General features: G+C 43.6%; 1 protein-coding gene across 1 annotated transcript in view; it reads right to left on the reverse strand.

Annotated features, from left to right (window-relative positions):
• Positions 1–15,759: 15,759 nt before the first annotated feature.
• Positions 15,760–20,727, reverse strand: part of LOC129326318 (autocrine proliferation repressor protein A-like) — a 37,117-nt gene continuing 32,149 nt past the window's right edge. Inside the window, exons 11-14 of the mRNA XM_054974472.1 lie at positions 19,804–19,892; positions 19,618–19,702; positions 17,277–17,342; positions 15,760–16,912 (exon numbers count right to left, since the gene is read on the reverse strand). Of these exons, the coding sequence (XP_054830447.1) occupies positions 16,796–16,912; positions 17,277–17,342; positions 19,618–19,702; positions 19,804–19,892 (357 nt within the window). The 3' untranslated portion in view covers positions 15,760–16,795. The remainder of the gene's footprint in view (positions 16,913–17,276; positions 17,343–19,617; positions 19,703–19,803; positions 19,893–20,727) is intronic.

The following is a 20,727-nucleotide window of genomic DNA, read 5'->3' on the forward strand; positions in this document are numbered from 1 at the left end:
TGCAAGCATTGGATCCACATCTTAAGCTGGCTGAATGCCCTTTGCAGATCAGCAAGACCTCTGGAGGGGGCTGTGGCCAGCAGCTGCCAAACTGGGCTGAGGCCAAGAAAGTACTCATATATGGCATGGTTGTAGAGCTGAGTTGTGGAGCATGCCAGTGTTGCCCTCACCACCCCCAGAGATGCCTCAAGCACCAGTCACCATTCAGCCTTTGGCTGCATGGTGGTACAACATATATCAGTCCTGGGGCACACCACATGGATGGAGCTCTCCATCATGAAAGACTGGAATGACTCCTTTGGGCTAGCTTGGAAACATGTACAGGTTGTGTATGCAGGTTCCTACTTTAATGGCCAGGCAGTGCAGGACGGTTTCCGCAGGGCAGGAGTGGCCATGTGCCTGGTGACCCCTCCTGTCGTAGTGGGTGGCCTTGACATCATGACCAGCTCATGACCAGGGCGGAGCAGCATAGGCCAGGATGGGCAGGGGGCCTGGAGATGGATCTTGTGCCCCCCCCTGAAGTCACTAGCTCCCAGTATGGTACTGAGTGTGGAAACTGCTCCTGAGTTGTCGGGTGCCACAGGCAAGGAAGCCATGAGGAAAGAGCCACCTCCCATGGGTTTCAAGCTTAGCCCCCCAGAGCCTAGGGGTGGAGTCAGGAGGAGATGGAAGTAGCTGATGTGGCAGATGAGCCTGACTTTGTCGAGAGGGCAGGTGATGGAGGTGAGGGGACAGGGAAGGTGTCCTAGGGCCTGAGAGGCATGCCTAGGGCCTGGACGTCCAGCCCAAGCACCCAGTTTCTCTTCCACAGAAATCTGCACTCTGGCAATTCTCACTGAAGTGGTGGCAGATCTTTGAGCCATGACGTCCTCTCAACAGGCTGCCATGAAGGGAACGACTGTCCTCCAGACACTTGGCATTGGTCGGTACCAAGACCCAGCAACCACAGAGGACCCTATGCCATGGAAAGACTCTACATCTTCCAAGGGAGATGCGAAAACAGTGGCAAGGACAGAGAGGGGGACCATGTACTGGATCCAAGTGTGGACCAGGGCATGGGTGCTGCAGGCTCTGGACCAGAATGGTACACGGGAGATGTGATGCCCCTGTCAAATGGCTCCCCACCCACTTTGCCATGTGAGCAGTGATTGAGAGGGAGCGGCTGGAGACACACCATAAGTGGAGGGAGGCTGTGTCCTGGGGCCGTGACTGCATGGCTGGCTTGACTGTATTGGTGGTGGCCATGGGCTGCCTGGGGGATCTGCTGGATGTCATGCAAGAGGGCCCAGCTCACACTGAGGGGCTCCTTGGGCAGTTCATGTCTGTGGCTCATGGCCTCCAGCCAGCCCTTCTTTCTTGTTACCTGCAGGGGTGGCCCAGGGTACATCATGGGGTCACCCCTGAAATGTGGCCTGGCAGCCAGAAACCAACCCACCAGTGAACATGGCCCCCCTCATCTACCCAGCGGATTGTTCCCACCAGCTGATCCCGTACCCTCCTTGCCATATACTGCACCTCAGAGAGGGCCACACAACCCTCCTGATGCTGTGCTGCGCAGCTCTCCCCAGCTGTGTGCCTCGCTGTCTGTGCTGTGACCATGAGGGCATGTGGTCCCAACTGCCTGTTCTCTGGCAGTGGGGGAAGGAGGTGTTGATGGGCAGGGGGGTTACACCCCATGCATTGTCTCCACCTTTGCTTGCCACTGATGTGCCTGCCATGGGGGCAGCATGACCATTAGGAGATGCTGGTGGGGTCGTCAGGGGAATGGTGAGGCATGTGTTCCTGGCTGCAGCCCTGCTGTGCCTTGTAGGGCTCAGACACCACTGTAGCTCTCCCACGACTGTCCTCATGAAGTAAGCAAGCAGCACCCCAGATACACAGGTATGCAGGCCCTGGTGGTACGAAGGGCCTTTCCTTTAAGGGTTCTATTTTCTATTTTTTAAAAAGAAGAGCTCCAGATTAAGGCCATTGAAGATGTAATTCTGCTTAGCATTGCACTGTTAGACTGGGAGATAAAGGTTCAAATCCCTCTCATGATGGGCTGCTGAGAGGTTAAAAGGGATGAGACAGTCATGGATGCCATTCTGGTGGGTGGAGGAAGGGAGGAATCAACATGCAATACATAAATAGTGATGTATCTTTCTTGGATGCATTTCATGGTTCTTAATTCTCACATTCTTGTCATCCGTCTCTGCTCTTGGCAAAGAAGACCGGCTCAAAGATAAGTTGGCCTAGCTTCTCTTAACTAGTGGCCCATTTTACTTACGATTTAGATCCGTCTGCTAAATATATCAGATGATCTTTTGAAGAAAGAATACTGGAAGCAGATCCATCATTTTTTGCAGGAGTGATTATGAGCAGGCACGATGAATTATTAATTTCCTTCTTTTTGGGCACAACAATCGTCAGTTCATGCCGCCAAATTGGTTTGTCCACTTCAGATTCTGGGAGAAGAAACAGAAGTCAGAATGTACATCCTCAGTATTCCCTCTACCTGCATCCTTCTGCAGAAGACATCCTTTTATTTCATGCAGCAGGACCACAAGGAAGCATTTCCTAAAGAGCAATATGTGGAGTGGAGAACATTTTAGAGAAGAACCATTTAACCAAGAGCTTAGAATTCTAGTTGATACGGTACAGTGATCTGTCTAAAGCACTGAGGGTAACGCCCCAGGAACCCCACAACTCTTCAAAAATTATATCAAACAAATTTAGTTATTAATAACATTCCCACCATGTGAATACCAAAGTCTACAAGAATACATTCAATATTACAAAAGTTCATACAATATTACAAAATTCATACAATTACATATATACAAATCCATACATGTCCCAAAATTGCTGCAATTAGCAAACGGCAGTTCCTTTATACAGCCAAATCCTCTCCTGTACAAATTATTGGAGAGATGGTAATTCTTGAAACTAATGTTCGTCCTGCAGACAAAGTCCGTAAGCGTAATAAAAACGGAAAGATGGCAAGTTCAAAGTAGCTGTGAATGCTACTACAAATATTCAGAATGGCCAATTCCGAAGAGCAAAACAGGATCACTAATATTTTTATAGCAGAGAGGAGACGAAGATGAAGGGAAACCGAAATGAGCAACTTTAAGCTTGCAGGCTCGTTGCCACTTACCGGGAGATCCAGAGGGAATCCTGTTTTGCTCTTTGGACTTTGTGTGCAGGACGAATAGTAGTTTCAAGAATTACCGTCTCTCCAATAATTTGTACAGGAGAGGATTTGGCTGTATAAAGGAACTGCCGTTTGCTAATTGCAGCAATTTTGGGACATGTATGGATTTGTATATATGTAATTGTATGAATTTTGTAATATTGTATGAACTTTTGTAGTATTGAATGTATTCTTGTAGACTTTGGTATTCACATGGTGGGAATGTTATTAATAACTAAATTTGTTTGATATAATTTTTGAAGAGTTGTGGGGTTCCTGGGGCGTTACCCTCAGTGCTTTGGTATTTCTGGAACCCTTCCTGTATGGTGTTGTTTTACAGTGATCTGTCTGACATAGCCTGTTCTCCATAGCCTGACACTGATGAGGTTGCTGCTGCAAGCAAAAGTATTCTTCCTTCTTCAACAAGAGCTGGTTGCTCTGACTTTTTGCCTTGCTTGCTTCTGCCTCTCCTCCCACACTCACTTCAGGTAGGAGTCTTCTCATGCATCTGTGATTGCAAGAACCAGTGAGCTGCCCCTTGGAATGAGCAGGAAGGAATACTCCCTTAGCAGGGAAGCTTATGGGATTCCCCATTCCCACATCGTCCTCCAGCCAAGTTCCCCTCCACCCGGCTGCCATTTTGCTTATCATGATTGAGGCTTGGCTGGCAGACAGTGATGTGTACGTGCACCCCACATATAATTTGAAGCCAATTTAATGTCATATATTTTGCTCCAGGTAGGAGGCTGCCCTTTCATTCGCTCTTTCTCTCTATCTACCCTTTTTTTAGAGGGCCCCCAAAGTATTAGCATGTGCAGATTTAAACCTCAAAGCAATGTTATTAAGAAATAACTCTCATAGTATTCAATGTACTTAGGATTGCAACTCTGACATCTGGTAGGTCAGATTCATAATCCATTTTTAAAAAAATTCTTCCTGGCCTATGCACATTGCCCATTGCTCTTGAGAACCCTATGATTCTATGTTTCTTCTTTACCATGGTCGGAATGAAAACTCCTAACTAATAGCAGCTAGAGTGCAGTGAGTTTGATGGGAAAGGGAAGAGTTAGACCCCTAAAACTATATTTTTCATATTTTTATTTATTCAAGGATAATATTGAAAGTTTGCAACTGCTGCTCTGCTAAAAATTCTGTCTGCAAAAGAAAGTAATGTTTCAAAGAAACCAAAAATTGCAGATGAGCACCACGTCTTTAATGACAAATGGACTACTGAGTACTTTGTTTTAAACAAGGATAAAGCACTTTGCCTGATAGCTTGAAACTGCCTCATTATTAAAGAAGTATAATGTTGAATCTTGTCATGAGAGCTACTCAATATATCAAGGAGAGGTGCAAGCGAACAAAATCAGTTCCCTTAAAAAAACAACAACAATGTTTTTGCAGTTTAGAAAGCACACTGAGGAGAACCTGTCTGTGAGGGCCAGCTATCATGTTGCTAAATGTGTTGCTGAGAGTGATGGGGGGGTGAATTTGTTAAAAAGTGCATGGCTAAAGTAATGGAGGAAATGTGCCCTGATAAGGTATCTTGTGTTAGTTGTGTCAGTTTATCTGCATCTTCCATCACCAGGTGTGTTGAAGAACTAGGAGTAGAACAGCATGTCACTGATTGCCAAGACCAAAAGTTTTGATTTTTTTCCTCCTTTGGCACTAGATGAATAATGACATTATAGACACTACTCAACTACTGATATTTATCAGGGGATAGATTCCAGATTCAGAATTACTGCAGAGTTTGAAAGGCACTACAACTGTAGAAAACATATTCTTGAAGGTGTGTAAATCAGTAGAAAATCTTGGTCTGAGTTGGGATAAATTGAAAAGCATCACAATTGATGGTACAAGAAATATGGTGCAAAGTAAAACTGGTGTAGGTGCAAGAATCAATGAAGAGATATTGAAATTAAACTGTATACTTCCCATGAAATTTCACTGCATGATCCATCAGCAAGCACTGTGTTGTACGATTCTTCAGTGAGAAAGTGTGATGTGTATTATTGTATCCAGCATTAATTACATGAGGCATCATGGCTTTATTCGTTGTTAGTTTCAAAATTTTCTCTCAGAGATAGATGCAGAATATGGAGACATATTGTACCATGCAGAGGTCAGGCACTTAAGCAGAGGCAAAGCCCTCAAATATTTTTTCAGTCTTTGTCATGAAGTTGATGTTTTTCTCAAGGAGAAAGGACAAGGTCAAGAAGTACTTTCTGACCCTGGATACATTTTTAATTTGGCTTTCTTAACTGATAACAGGGAGCATCTGAACACATTGAATTTAAGGTTGCAAGGAAAAGGAAAGCTCGTGTGTAAGGTATATTCTGAACTGAAAGCTTTTTAAGCAAAACTAAACCATTTTGTGAAGCAAGTTAGTGAAAGTAACTTTTCAAACTTCTTATGCTGTAATGAAGTAAAAATTGAGAAGGACAGTAATTTACAATTCCATGTTGAAGGACATGTCAAAGCACTGAATCTATTGTTGGTGGAATTTCAAAACAGATTCACTAATTGCCATAAACTCAGAAAGGAAATAAGAATGTTTCAAAATCCATTTGAAGTGGCACCAGAAGATGCAAGTAACTTTTTTCAGATGGAACTAATAGATTTGCAAGCCGGTGATCATCTGAGAGACAACTACAAAGAAAATAGTGTGTTCAATTTCTGTTGTGTTCTACCTGATACATTAATCAACCTAAAGAAAATTGCTTCAGGCATGTTTACAGTTTTTGGTACCACATACATCTGTGAATAAACTTTTTCCAAGATAAAAATTGTGAAATCCAAGTGTAGGTCAAGACTTTGCATGACATTTTAAGGTTGTCTGTCACAAACCTTGACTTGGACATGAATGCTTTGGTTAACAGAAAACAGCTACCAAAATCACATTGACTAGGTAAGTATGTGTAGCTAGAAAAAAGGGATTGGACAGTAAAATATTGTTCCAAAATGGCTTGCATTCAAGTTAATATTTCTTCATTGATCTCTAAATGTTTACTGTTGATCTAAATAGATAGATTAATAATTTGATTTAAGCTGTGGCCCTCTTTAGGCATTGGACATTCTAATGTGCCAAAAGTTTGGGGACCCCTACTCTATGGAGTTCCAATAATAAACTCTTCTTTCTTCTCTAACGCTTAACCTAGGATCTGGGTGTAGATTTGTTTCTCTCTCCATGCACACACACATACTCCCTCTGTAGCCCATGCTCACGTGTACAGACCCATGATTTGCTGCATATTATACAGCTCTGCAAACAGCACCCACTTGGGAAGAATAAAGCATGTGGCAAATCACCACTACTTGCAATAACTTGTGTGCGCATGTGTGCCCTTATGTGCATGTCTAGAAGGAAGGAATTTAGATCTTTCAAAGGGCAATCTTGTATGCTCCTAATTAGTATCATTCTTGGTTGGATTGGGGGTTAGATCTGATCCATCCTTTCCACTTGTCTTCCTCCTGAGCAAGAGACTTGTAGTAATGCAAAAGCAGGATAGGAGATTTGGTTTGCTACCTCCTTCATTCTGCAGCCACCCATTTTAGAAACCGGGGCTCTGGGCACAAGGAGAAGTAGGGAAAGTCTGCCTATACCAATGCTTTGCCTTGGTGTTGCACAGGATCCAAACCAAAGCCTTTTATTTTCACTGCCAATCGACTTTTTATGACTATTTCAATCTCTTTGTCACCAATCTGAAAATGGTACCCTCTTTCCTTCCACTCCAAGAGGCATGAGAATTCCCCACTCCGAAAACGCTACTTACCATCCAGCCACTTCTGGGAGCTCATTTTGATGGTATGAAATGTGGCTTCAAGGAAAAGGAAATTTTCTCTCTTCTTCGACAGCAAGTTATATTCATAGTGAGAGTCAGGGAGGTTGACGTATTCATCCAGTGTATTCCATTCCATCAGCCAAACAGAGGACAAGCAGGCTGCCAAGAGGAAAATGGTTAGAGGATGCATGCCCCAGGACCTAGTCGGACCCCTCTCCATGGAAGTGTTGCCTGATAATGGTGAGAAGTTTGCTGCCTATTTCTAATGGTGGGAAAGAAAGGAGCTTTGCTGGCGTGGCTTTCGAAAGGAATGCCACGCTGAACACTCCTGTTGTCTTTAAACACCCATCCAATCCCCTTGGACTGAATCATCGGCATAGTTGCTAGCAAAATCATCCCATGAGCCAGAGGAGGAGGCAGGAAAGGTTACCTTGACACTTGGCAAGGATCTCATTATTCAGAAAAGTCTAAAGAGGACTAGGTAAATTTTGCTATATGAGTAAAACCTACTGAGAATCTTTAACGGTTAGCCCACAGTCAAGGAAAAACCAATTTCTATTCCTCACAATGGAATCTATAAGCAGTTGATACTTTAAAGTCCATTAGTATTCCTTAGGATCACTCAAAATATTCATCGGATTCAGCTTCAAGTATAGGTCCAAGTACATGCAGGTTGGAGTTTGTATCGACTGCTTATAGGTAGTATCAATTGCTTTCCACTAGCACTTTATGTATAGGTCTTTATATGAAAACTGTGTGTATTGATATATATTGAATGGCAAATTGAACTATGTAATAACAATAAGAATATTTTTGCAAGTGTTGTGTGGTTATTACGTTAGGTTATCATGATTATTGTTTTCCTTTGCTATCCATTTTCAAGGAGGCATCAAGAATCATTCCCAAGCTCCTAACCCTCAGAATGGCCCAAGACATCTGAGACTGAGCCAGGCTAGCCATCCATCATCAGGTATAACTGGGTGTCATCTGCATATCGATGACACTCAAGTCCAAAACTTTGCACCAACTGGACAAGAGGGTTCATATAGATGTTAAAGAGCAATGGGGTGTATATTGCCCTTTGTGAGACACCACACACCATGGCTTGGCAGGATGACAATTTCTCCTCAAGTACCACCCTCTGTCCCCAACTGTGGTGAAAGGAGCCAAGCCACTCTAAGGCAATCCCTCGTATCCCAACATCAGCGAGGCGGCAGGTCAGGACTTCATAATTGACCATATCGAACACTGCTGACAAATCAATATCAGCAGCGCTGATGCACCTTGATTCAGGTTCCTGTGAAAATCATCCGCAAAGGCAACCAGCAATGTCTCTGCCGTATGCCCTGTGTGGAAATCGGACTGGAGGGGATCTAGGGCTGAGGTTTCATTCAGGAACCCCTGAAGCTCTTCCACCACCACTTGCTCAAACACCTTACCCAGGAATGGGAGTTTCAAAACTAGGCAGTAATTGACAGGATCGGTGAGGTCCATAGATAACTTCTTTAGGAGAGGCCTCACCACGGCTCCTTTAGTATCCCAGAGAAAACCCCAGAGCTAAGGGACAAGTTGAAAATGGCCTCCAAGTGGCCCCATATTCCATCGGTGTTGGCCTTTACCAGCCACAATGGACACAGGTACAGGAGGCAAGTGGTAGGTCTCACCGCTCACAAGGTCCTGTCAATCCAATCCCCACAGAGTGGACTGAAGTGACCAATATTGGCCCAGAAGACAGCCAGGGGTCTCTAGCTCACATACTGTATCAACTGTGGCTGGCAAATAGCAACAGAGAGACAAAATTTTATCAGCACAAAAGCTCCCCAAAGCCTCACAGCTAACATTTGAATTCAAAATCTGACTGTCTCCATCCAGCAAGGAGACCAACGAGTGAACCACAATAAACTATTTTGCTGGGTGTGAGCTAGCTGATACAATGGAGGCTGTTTAGAATTCCTTATTCACAGTCTTCACCACCTCATAGGATTTTATAAGTGTTCTATAAGATGATCTTGTCTCTGACACGAGATCGCCGCCACACTCACTCAAGCTGTCTTGGCTTCCGCTTCTTCTGGCATAGTTCCTCTGTATACCAGGGGGCCCTTTGGACATGAGGGTGAAGAGGGTGACAGGGGGCAATTTCATCAATGGCTTCAGAGAGCTGGGCTTGCCAGTTCAATGAATCTGCTGTGAAGGATGAGAAGGGGGAGTTTCTGAAAATGGCTTGTGTGTGTTTGCTTGATATCTCGAGGGTTTCTTCCCTGCCAGGTCCATGAGAAATGGTCTCTCTCTACAATATCATTTCAGGAGGGAAATACTTTCCTTTGGGGCTGCCTGAGAGCCCAGCCAATGTCTCTCAATTTTTCACTGCCCATCAACAAAGAATCACACTTTCAATATCTTTCTCACTGAGCTGTACATGGTGGCCTCCTGCCTTCCAGCCCAAGAGCTGTGAGAATCCTCTATTCTGCTTTAGAAAACTTTGTGAAGGCACCCTGGCTTCCTTAGAGCCTTCCAGTTTTACTTCTTATTTGAATCATTGGTGATTGTGCCTTAAAATCTCAGTTTTAAGAAACTCCTTCCCATCTCAAACTCCCTCCATCTCAACAAACAGTTCTTCCCTGATGATGAGAATTTGATTCAATAAGATAGTTTTAGGCTATGTTTGACTTACAATAGATATCAGAATTTTTGAAATCTCACGTGACCACTATGTCCCACCTCTTTGCAATTTTTCTAATCTGGTTTAGGTAAGTTTTGTAACCTGGTCATCCAAGCCTTCTGCCTGGCTTGGTGGTCTATAGCAGACCTTCTCAATGATATCACTATTATTTTTCTCCTTTTATTTTCTCCCAGAAGCTCTCAACTTGCCTTCCATTCCTCATATGATGCTACTCCTCGAATCACAGAATCATTCGGTTGTAAGAGACCTGCAGGGTCATCTAGTTCAACCTCCTGCATGATGCAGGAAACTCAGAACTACACACACACACACACACACACACAAACACACACACACACACACACACACACACAAACCCAGTGACCCCTGCTCCATGTGTCCAGCAGATAGTAAAACACCATCAGGATCCCTAGCTGAACTGGACTGAGGAAAAGCGCTACCTTCTTATTGTTATTGTATTATTATTTATATTATTACATGACCCCCGCCCCCCAGGTGGTGATTGGTATTACCCTGAACATTTAAGAAAGGGCCATGTGCACTAAGCACTGATGCAGCCCTTCCTTGCCTCCCTCTCAGGATCTGCCTAGGTTCACAGAATCAGCATTGCTGTCAGATGGCCACCCTCTCTCCTTCCTTTCTGATCTAGTCATTTGGCAAAAAACAAACCTTCTTACATTAAGATTCCAAGTTCCTCCTGTTTGCTACCTGCGTGCTATATTCTGATGGGTTCTGGCAAATTGCACAGATACCTCTGTTTGGTTGGAATGGCCACAACTTTATTGAATGTAGCCAGATTGGAGGATTGGCCAGGCATATGGGCAGTGGATTTTTTGGCATTGGAAGACACCTTGCTGTCCGATGCATAACGCCAATGCTGGCCCACGGAACAGCAAGTAGTGTTCTGCCACCATCCATGCTGGCCGGCCTTTGTCTCCCTTTTCCACAGGGTTGAGCCACTCAAATGCCCTGCTCACCCCTTACCGATCCAGCCTAATGCCTCAAAACCACCCAAACCCATAAAGTTGTTATAGGCCCACTGGCCGCCCAGATTGAGTGGTGGGTGGGTGGGAAAGCATCCTACTCCTGCTGGTACTCCTCTGGAATGGTGCCAAACATGTTGTCACTCTCGGAAGAGGTTTCCTGCTGCTGCTCCTCTTCCATCACTGGACCATGCCTCCACCTCAGCCTTGCCCTCAGTAGCAACACAGCCCCAGCTGAGTCTGTGAGCTTCCTTTTTTCCCTATAGTTGGTGCACTAATGTAGAAACATAGGAACCCATGATTTATGCCTCTAAAAAAGTGACATGCCTATTTTTTTTGTACTAAGAAAAAAAAGTTATTGAAGCCATAGTGGGGAGAAAGAAGAGCCCCAGGGCCTCTCAAAGTCTTTAAGGAGGTCAGATTCTCATGGAATGTTTCAGGAATAGAGTCACAAGGCTTGAGGAATTCTATGTAAGTGCCAAGGAGAAACGACCATGGCCTTTTATTTCTGGGAACTAGAACAGAGTATATCTTTCTCCTAAATCATCTTGGATGTGCATCTGGTTCTTTCAGGTACTCAGTTATATAGGAGCCAATTTACATGGTTGCCTAATCATTCAAACTTTCATCAGTCTTAGGGATACTTTCTATCATGTTTATATGTAAGCAGTTGGCCAGGCCTCTGCAATTTAACATGACTACATGTGACGTTAAATGTCACCAAGCTCCTGGACTTAAAATGGAAGTTTGGATTGCAGCCAGGGGGATTCCAGCGAACAGTTGCTGAGTCTCACCTGGGAGACCCAGGCATGAATGTAATGCCACATGTAAATGTGGAGAGACCAGCAGTGATTAATTTTGCAGTCTCCCCAGCCCCTAATAGATTCCAGAGCAAGAAAAGTCTCATAGTGTCTTCCCACTTAACACATTTCTTTCCCTCCTTCTGTGATGAGAGCTCCTGTCCATGGTTGAGGAGAAAATCAACTAGCATTCATAAGTACTTATAATTCATTCCTGGGAAGGTACATTCCCCAACTAAACTCATCAGCTTAGCTGTGGTGGACTTCAATAACAAACTGCTCTTTGTTCAGAGCCAGGACAAGTTTTGCATTCCCTCTCACACAACCTGGCAGCTACCAATCAAGGCAATCAAACCTTTATTACTCCCATGAACTGACAGTTGGAGTCTTTGTTCTAACAGCTAGGTGGGCTCACTATAAGAGCAGTGCCCTGATTCCATTCAAATTGGACAGTACATGCTTGCCAGATCCAAAGCGGTGTTCCCTTGAGGTTTACCCTAAGTCTCTTGGTCTCCTGCCCGAGAACGCTGGCGTTAGGAGCTACTCTCTTCTCCCACAGACTGGACTACTCTTCAGGATTGGCAGATATACTTTGCCCTCCCTCACTCTATGCCAACTTCTACCTATCTTCCTAGGACTCTGTGTATGTTTAACCATTTTTGCTATTTACCCTGTTTGTATGTGCATGCATTTTCTCTTTTCAATAAAAGTTTACCGGTTGAATTCAAAGCACCAGTCTCTTTTGCTATAATTGGAAGGGACCCCATAAGAATTGATGAAAAAGATCACTCTAAGGCGCTCTGAGTAGCATAGATAGATTTTCTTCTCAAAGAAACATGCAAAGAATTGCAGCCTGCAGCTTTTTATCACTGAACATTTTATTTTTACATGGTATGGAAAATAAATTAAATAGAAAAGTGAGAGGGAAGACTAAGTGGTATGATTTCATGGAAATAAAGTTTGATGTTTCCCCCTAAACCAAGGACCCATCTTCTTCCAGATAGGGAAAGGGAGTAGGAACTTTTCATGGAAAATCCTCCCAGTCGACCTCTGAGGAGGTGTCTTCAGATGAAAGTCCACTTTTATTCTGTGAGTTTACTCCCAGGAAAAGTGGTTGCAGCCGAGACTTCGCAGGTTGCCTGCTGAGGTGGGCATAGGGTTGCCAGGTCCCTTCACTCTCCTGGCAGTAGTTTGGGACTCTGGCTCTTACATCCCCTCTTCCCCCTCTTCTTCATCTCCCTCACACTCATAGTGGTCACATACTCCCAGCTGGCATCATTCAGCTGGCCGTTCTCCGGCCGTGAAAGCCTTCGACAATACATCATTCATGATAGATTTAAGGTTGGTTCCAGAACAAAGAATTACACCTCTTCACCAGCAGGCTGTGACAGACAAACTAGGCATGTGTGGAAATGGGCATGTGTGTTTGTTGTGTTCTCCAGCTGCCCAGCAAGCTCTAGAAAATGGCTCAGTCCTTAGTAAACCCAGTCATTGATGAATTGGTGGCATATCTGTGATGAGAGGTATTCATTTTGAAAATTTTTGTGATGTTTTTGAATCTATGGCTGTTGAATGAAATGCTTATCCTGATCGGGTAGTCTGGTGGGGTGTTGCCAGTTCAGACTCAAAATTATTCAGTTTTATTGTTCTTATTTTCTGTGCTGCTCTTTTCAAAGGGGAAGAGGAGGTGGGCCAGTTGGAGGCTCTGGGGCAGCTCTTTTTGCACTTTTCTGCACAAAATCACACAGAACAAAATCCTCCCTCATATCTAAAGAACCCCTAATTTTCAAGCAGTTTGAATGGGGGGGGCATTTTACCGAGCCCCAAAGTAGGTCTAGCTTTGCACAGCCACACTTAATTCTCTCTCTTTTTTCCCCAAAATTTTTTATTGGATGGGTTAACAAACATAAACATGATAATAATTATCATTTTCCACCCCATTACATTTTCCCCATCCTTTCCCTCCTCCCTTATCTAGTGACTCCCAACATTTTTCCATACCCAACTTAACCTAAAGAATATATACTATAAATTCTTAAAATCTATAATAATATGTATAATATATATCTATATAATACATACTAATCTAATCCATTTAGTTGTATTAAATATATCAATATAATACTTATCTAACTTAAGAGTATACAAAATATATAAGTATATAATGAGTACATATACTAATCCTTAAATACCTATTATCTATATTATAAATCTATTGCTTTAATACATCACAAAAATATTATATATACTCCCTATTACCTATTCAACCTTATTATTCAACCTTATTACTTCCCATATGAATACACTATCTTACTCTTAACTTTATAATACTATAACTCTATACAAATCCAATAAGATACAGTAAAATATACCCCCTTTTAACCTTAAGTAAAGTTCTATCTCCCCCTTAACAACTATCCAAAGACCACAATTTCCCCTTCATGTCCCACTTTTTCTCCACATATTTCTTGAATTTTTCCCAACTTAATGTATATTCCAATACTTCTTGTTCTTTCAATTTCCTCGTTAGTTTGTCCATTTCTGCCATATTCAGAACTTTCAACATCCAGTCTTCCATAGATGGTATATCCTGAGTCTTCCACAACTGGGCATAACACATTCTGGCCGCCGTAATCATATAAAATACCATAACTCTGTCCAATTCTCTCTAGCAATTCCTAAACTACCTGTCAGGCAGAAGCCGACCTCCAGTATTGAAAAACCCGAAGCCCTTTGTGCATTCATTTTAGTTCCCTGCTCTTACAATTACTGAGAATATTTTTAAGCCTTTCCACTGATAAGTCTGCATTTGCCTTCTTTCTTTGATACAGTTTTTTGTTTCCTTCCAGAAAGCGAAGGAGCCTTCCAGTGCAGTTCCCCTTCCCCCACGAGCATCTTTGCAGTTTCTGTGAGCAGTGAGCCCGGCCACATCATTTTAATAGCTTCTTATGATATAAAAATGATAAACCCTTGAATCTAATGTACTTTAGTTCACATTAGCAAACTGCCCAACAAGCAGAACGTTGTCAGCTCCTGCCTGGGAGAGTGAAACATGAAAGGAATGTGTATTCAATGTCGAATGATTGGGTGTGATTGGCTCCTGCCTCCCTATACTGCGGAATGTGCTGTCTTTGACAATAGAGGTGCTCGTGTCATGAATCACCTCTCTGAACATTCCAAACTCTCCTCTTCCCATTGATTAAATCCTACCCTGCAATCAAGGGCCATCAATCAGCCCTCATAAGTTTGTAACTCTTCCTGGGAACATCTAATCAATACTATAAATCTATTAACTAAGCTCTAGGAACATTTAATTAACTGCTGTTTCTTTGTAAGACACCAAGAGAAACCAATCTGCTTTCTTTGTCATACCCCAGCAATGCCAATCAAGGTACTCAAAGCTTTGTCATTCCCAAGAGGTGACTTTTAAGGTCTTTGTCCTAACAGCTGAAGTCACTCTCCACCCTCAGGGCACATTCAGCCCTATAAGAACCCTAGCTCTGCCACAATTAAATCGAGCATTGTGGTGGGCACCTACCTTGAATCTTAGCACTGCTCTCTCAGAGTCTCTCTGTCTCTGAGCTTTCCTCTTTGGCCAAGGATGTGAGATGTTCGAAGCCGTCTTCCTCCATGGACTACACTACTCCTCTGATGATAACTATATCCCAGATCCCTCACTCTATTCCAACCTAGGACTCTGGTGTGCGTATGTGAACTGTTTGTCTCTTGTGTGTATGAATTTCCCCCTTTAAATAAAAACTACTCTTTATTTCAAAGAACATCCATCTTATCAGTTTCCTTGGGGAGCAGACCCCATAAAAATTCATGGAGTATTTCTCTTGTTAGCCCTCTTGTGTAGCCTTCTCCTTGCCACTAATTCCCCTCAATTCCTAGGAAACCAATTCCAGTAACATTTTATTATTTCCTATGTGGGTATTCCTGGGCCAGGGCTGAACTAGTTTGTTATCAGATTTCATCAAACTTGCAGCAGGATATTTTACACCCCTAAGTTTCAAGCAATTTTGGCAAAGCCTTTGAATTTTACAACCCCTGAGCAACCCTCCTTCCAAGCATTGTGGGTTTCCACTCAGTGGGCCCGAATGGCTCTGCAGAAGGACACCATCAGGGCTTGTGGAGGGGGTGACTTCTTTCAGTTTGGGATGTGGAGTATGGGAAAGAAGCACTTTACTCCTGCTGTCCAACCCAAATCTTTCTTTCCCCTGTTTTATTGTATTCAATGTCTTTAACAGCAATTACTCAAATGTCAGACAAAGAAAGTTTTATTAAGTATGAGAAAGAAAAAGAAAAAAAAGCCTATGTAGTAAAATAATAACAAGAATAATTATGTAAATATAATTTTGGCTAGCAATTTTTCCATAACATACTAGCAAGATAGAAGATGCATTTTAAAATGCTATGTCCCCAAGTTACACAGATTTCCTCAAGTATCTGAGGCGGAGCTGGAATTTGAACTTTGGCCCATTTGTGCAGCTTGGGATGGGCAACCTTGTCTCTGCTGCTTAGTGGATTGTGTCCTTCAAGGCACCGGGGGCCAAATGGATGGCGTCCTTGTGGTTGTGTGTGATTCATTTCAGAACAGAGCCACATTATGACAGAAAGTGTTTTCAGCAACGTTTAGGGATATTTCCATTGTCTCCCTAGACTGCATTGTGGATGTTTGCCCCAGTGGGGTCAATTGCAGCCCCAGAGAAGGTAGAATTGAGATGATAAACCTGTCAGTATGGTAAGTGTGAAACTCCATCACTTGCATGCTATTTGCTATGTTGGTATCTCAGGTAGTTTTCTTAGCAAAAATGGAAGACAGAAATGACAAAGAAAACAGCCTCAGTGAAGAGCTCTGTCAATAGCATTTTAGTTCTTATTCATCTGTCTTATTTTCTGTAGTGAAGTTTTCTGACACTCTGACTCTCTCAGCCTTACAGTTCTCTATGCCCAGACAAATGTCTGCAGTGTCTTTGCTCTTATTTTGTGATTTTTTTTATCCCACCTGTTCTCCAGTGAACTCAGGACAGTATGTACGGTCCAACCCCCCATTTTTACCTTCACGACAACCCCCTAAGATAGATAAACTGAGAGAGAGTATCAGCCCCAAGCTAAAGCTGCAAGATGGCCAGCAAGCATTTGAAACTCAGTTCAGCGAGGATTTGAAACTAGGGCTTCTCAATCTTAGTCTAATATTCTAATGATGAGAACACAGGTTTTTTTAGAACCAAAGCAAAACTATCTAACATTAGAGCTTCATTTTCAGCACACTTCTACCTTATACCTTTTCCTTTGTTATACCACCTAAGTTCTAGAACCACCACCAAAATTCCCTTAGGAAAAGCAAATTGCTTCATCGTTGTTCCTTGTTTTCAGACCAGTGTACCATGGCATCCATCGCAATTAGGACATGGGAAAGTGTCTGGAATGATGTGGATTTCTGATGTAAACACCAACTTCGCACCACTGACATCCATTGGAAAGATGGCCTGTGAAGAAATTGTTATTCTGTTCAAAAGGTAGCCTTAGATAATTTGATAGCCTAGTAGTTAAGTGGAGGAATGGACTAAGGGCTCAGAAATCAGATTTGACAAAAACACATTGCAAGTATGGAAGCTCTTTGGGTGTCAAGGCTTCATGGAAACATTGAGCATTAAACATGAAAGAGAGCCGGAGTTCAGTAAAGGGATAGTACTCTGTGATTATAGAGATGCAAAATTGCATTTTTATGCCTTTAGGAGCTTTGTGAATTCGAGGAAATAAAAATTCATATAGATATCTGATAGGCATAAAGTCCTGCATCTGGACAGGGGAAAGAAGAGAGGAGAGTAAAAGAAGGGATGATGACCCTACCTGAACGAAGAAGGCCCTCCATCCCTCTGCTGGAATTTCCAATTCCTTCTTATACTGACGAATTTTCTGCACAAAGATCAAAGAAGAGGAAGACAGGCAACATTTTTAGGAAGCTTAACGTTTCTCTAACCTGCAACACTACAACTAAGTGCATGAATAAACCACATATTTTAATAGCCAAGTGCTCACAATCTATGGATACTTAAATCCATGGATTTGGACCACCTATATGCAAGGGAAATTTTTCTCTCAACTTTGGACACCGCAAGTTTTGTTGAAAAATCATAAACTTTGAAAAAATAGAGTAAAAAAATACAGAGAGATGTTGTGTCTGTGTGTTCATTAACACTTTTTTTTCTGCCTTGATGCCAGGACCTTTCCAACCGGCATGGAGGTGGATGAGTTGGCAGAGGGGAGGCACTACTGTCTCCTCCCCTATGGCTGACGAAATGACCTTGTGGCATCAAGGCCATAGTTGGGCAGTTGCAACAGGCCAGTCGTAGTAAAAAAACAACCAGGCTGGAAATGGCATGCTGACGTTCGGAAGCCTCAGAACCTGTCTTTTGGGATAAAACAGGCTAGCTGGAGAAGGTTTGATTGTACCTCGGGAACAGGGCAAGAGGACCTGGTTGTTGAGGATTGGCTCTGGTGAATGGAAGTAGGACCCTTTAGTATGACTGTTGGGAAAGGGCAAGCTGGTGAAGAAGGAATCGTGTGTGTGAAAGGATCCAATCTGGTGGCAAGGCAGTGGAACCTGTTTGTAACCTCAGCTGTTGAAAAGAACTCAGACCACAGCCTGAAGCTATAACTTGCCTAAGTTGCAGTGCCTCAGCTGGGCTTCTCCAGTGACTGCCTCGATACCTGTGCTGCAGAACTATTCCTTTAAAACTGCTTCACTTAAATCAATCTTCTTTGTTGTTTTGTTCAACTTCCTGCTTCAGTGATCTCTGTACTGGCAATGCACAGTACAAAACTAACCTCTCAGCAGCAGCCCAAAGCCTTTGTGCCCCTTACTCTCAGGACACCTTGAAATTGAGGGGAATGTATCCATCGCAAAACCAACCAGGACCCCCAAATTCATAACTGGCACTCTGTTTCCCCTCACTTACAAGAAGGGATCTGCCACAGCAGCAAAAATAAATTTCCAGTATTTTTTCTCAAAAGCTTTTTCAGTATCGAGTAAGAGAATAGTAACTTGATCATATCCCTTACTACTTAATGCAATCTCAATTGCAACCATCGTAAGATTGTCTGAACCTTGTCCACCTCACATAAATCCTACCTGGTGTGTATATACCCAAATTGTAATAAAAGTATCTTAGTCAGTTAATGTCAGTTAAGTTCTTTACACCTCCATTCATCAAAGGAATAGGCTGACCCAATGATGCTACTTCTGGTTTGGGACTGGAAGACACACAATGTTGCTCAATGTCATCCCTGCCGCTAAAGTGTTACGGGGGCCACCCCAGCACATGCACATGTAGCACTTAGTTTGTGGGTAGCACTAGTATTGTTTCAAACATTACTTAGTCATTCACTCCAATTAAAGGCACAAAGCTTTGTCAGAATAAGTTTACAATTAAACCATTTGCCATGATCAGCTTTTAGGGTATATTAATTGAATTCAATAAACATACAAAAATCCCCACCCCTCAAAACAGCAGCTGGAATATGTAGCCAGTTCTACTTACAGCCTTCTTAAAACACTTTTGCTTTCCAGTGCAAAAAAAAAAAAGAAAAGAACTCACACTCCATGATTGAGCATTGGTCTGTCTAATGCACTTGAGAGTAGGAACAGCTGGGAAGATCTAAGTGGACACTAGGGTCCCCATTCCCCCAGTGGGGGTGAGGAATCCCCTGCTTTCACCCGCTGCCCCCTACCTCCACTTACCTGGCCAGCAGGGGAGGGAGGCACGGGAATGGGCCTCCCAGGCACACTCTCAGGGTGATGTGATGACATCACTGACCTAATCACGCTGCCCCAGGAGCTCTGCTGTGCTTCACTGTGGCCCCTTTTGAGGCCCAAATCAGCCGGCTGTGAAGCAGTTGTGCCCCCTACACCTACGTGGTAACATCACTGGAACTGATGTCACTGGAAGTGACATCACCACTCAGCTGTGGGACTGCACACAAACAGCATGCATGAGTAAAGAGTACAGAAAGCAAGAAGATAAGGGCCAGATCCCCCCTCCCTCTGGCAGGGTCAGGGGACATTGCAACCCTAGTGGAAACACAGGCCACAGGGGGAGAGAGAGCCTTTAAGTTTCATCCCCACATTCTCTTTTATATTGCAATCATTTATTCTTCAATCACTAAGCCATGTCAAGAAAAAGATGCTCACCACATGCTCAACATTGGTCTTTGTCCATTTAACATTGTTGTTCTGAAAAGAATTTCCAGCTCCTATCCTCATCCTGAAGTCTCGCCTAGGAATATTAAAGCAGAATGGGATGTGTGTTATCTGCTGAGAAAAATCTGCCAGAGACCAAGTATCTACCGCACTTCAATGTGAGTGGAAGAACCCTACCTGGTTCCCCCAACAGTATCAGCATGGTAAGAGAAAATTTCATTGGGTTCTGGGGATGAATTGAAATAGATGATTCCAGTGGAATTTGTCTAGAGAAAACAAAAGATGTTAGTGATGTTAGTTAGTCTTTTTCTGACATTCACCATCAACCTGAAGCTGGAGGCCAAATTTCAGACACCTCCTTTTATTTTCTCATTTGTGTGCTTGCCACAGAGAACCTAGCTTACACTGGAAAGGGCATGGGAGTGGAGGTTTCTTTAGGTACCACTGTTCAGGATGCTCCTCTTCCCTTCTTCATAGGATTGTTATTGTGAGGATAATTTGGCCCACCTGGATGGCAGCACCGTAGCTTGGACAGGCGCCACGTTGGCAGCCCCAGAAGAAGGAAAGGCAGTTGGGCATTTCCTAGGCATCCGAGGGCTTTGGTGGATGGGCAGAGCCAAGTCATATTTGCCTGCTCCGCCCTTCCCCAGCACACAGTTGTCCTTGCTGCCCGTCCTGAGCAGAGCACACTTCAAGCTCAGCTCCTCTGCGGCTGGTTTTATTGGAGGCCCTCAGGTCTAGGCCGCAATAGCTGCATTGGAGAAGCTGTGCTATTCCCCTGCTTGCCACCTTTAACTCCAGCTTGCTACCTTCAAACTCCAGGAAGAGAGCCAGGGCCCAGCACCAGGCTCAGTGGTTCAGCAGAGATTTTTTCACCCTTCTTATTTACACTGGAGCTTGTTGTCTATCAGTCAGGAGGGCTAAAGCAGGGTGAGTTCCAGCCCCTGTAGGCCTCTAGCCTACCTAGGCTCCTCCCCCCTTTTTCTCTCACTCTGTTGGGAGGGAGTTCTTCCAGCAGCAGCAGCAGCTGCAGCAGCAATAGGCTTTGCATTAGGCCACAGGGGTGAATTGCAGCCATCTGAGGGGTGGATTGCTTCCTAT

The sequence above is a fragment of the Eublepharis macularius genome, chromosome 3 (genome assembly GCF_028583425.1).
Source record: "Eublepharis macularius isolate TG4126 chromosome 3, MPM_Emac_v1.0, whole genome shotgun sequence".
Lineage (NCBI taxonomy): Eukaryota > Metazoa > Chordata > Lepidosauria > Squamata > Eublepharidae > Eublepharis > Eublepharis macularius.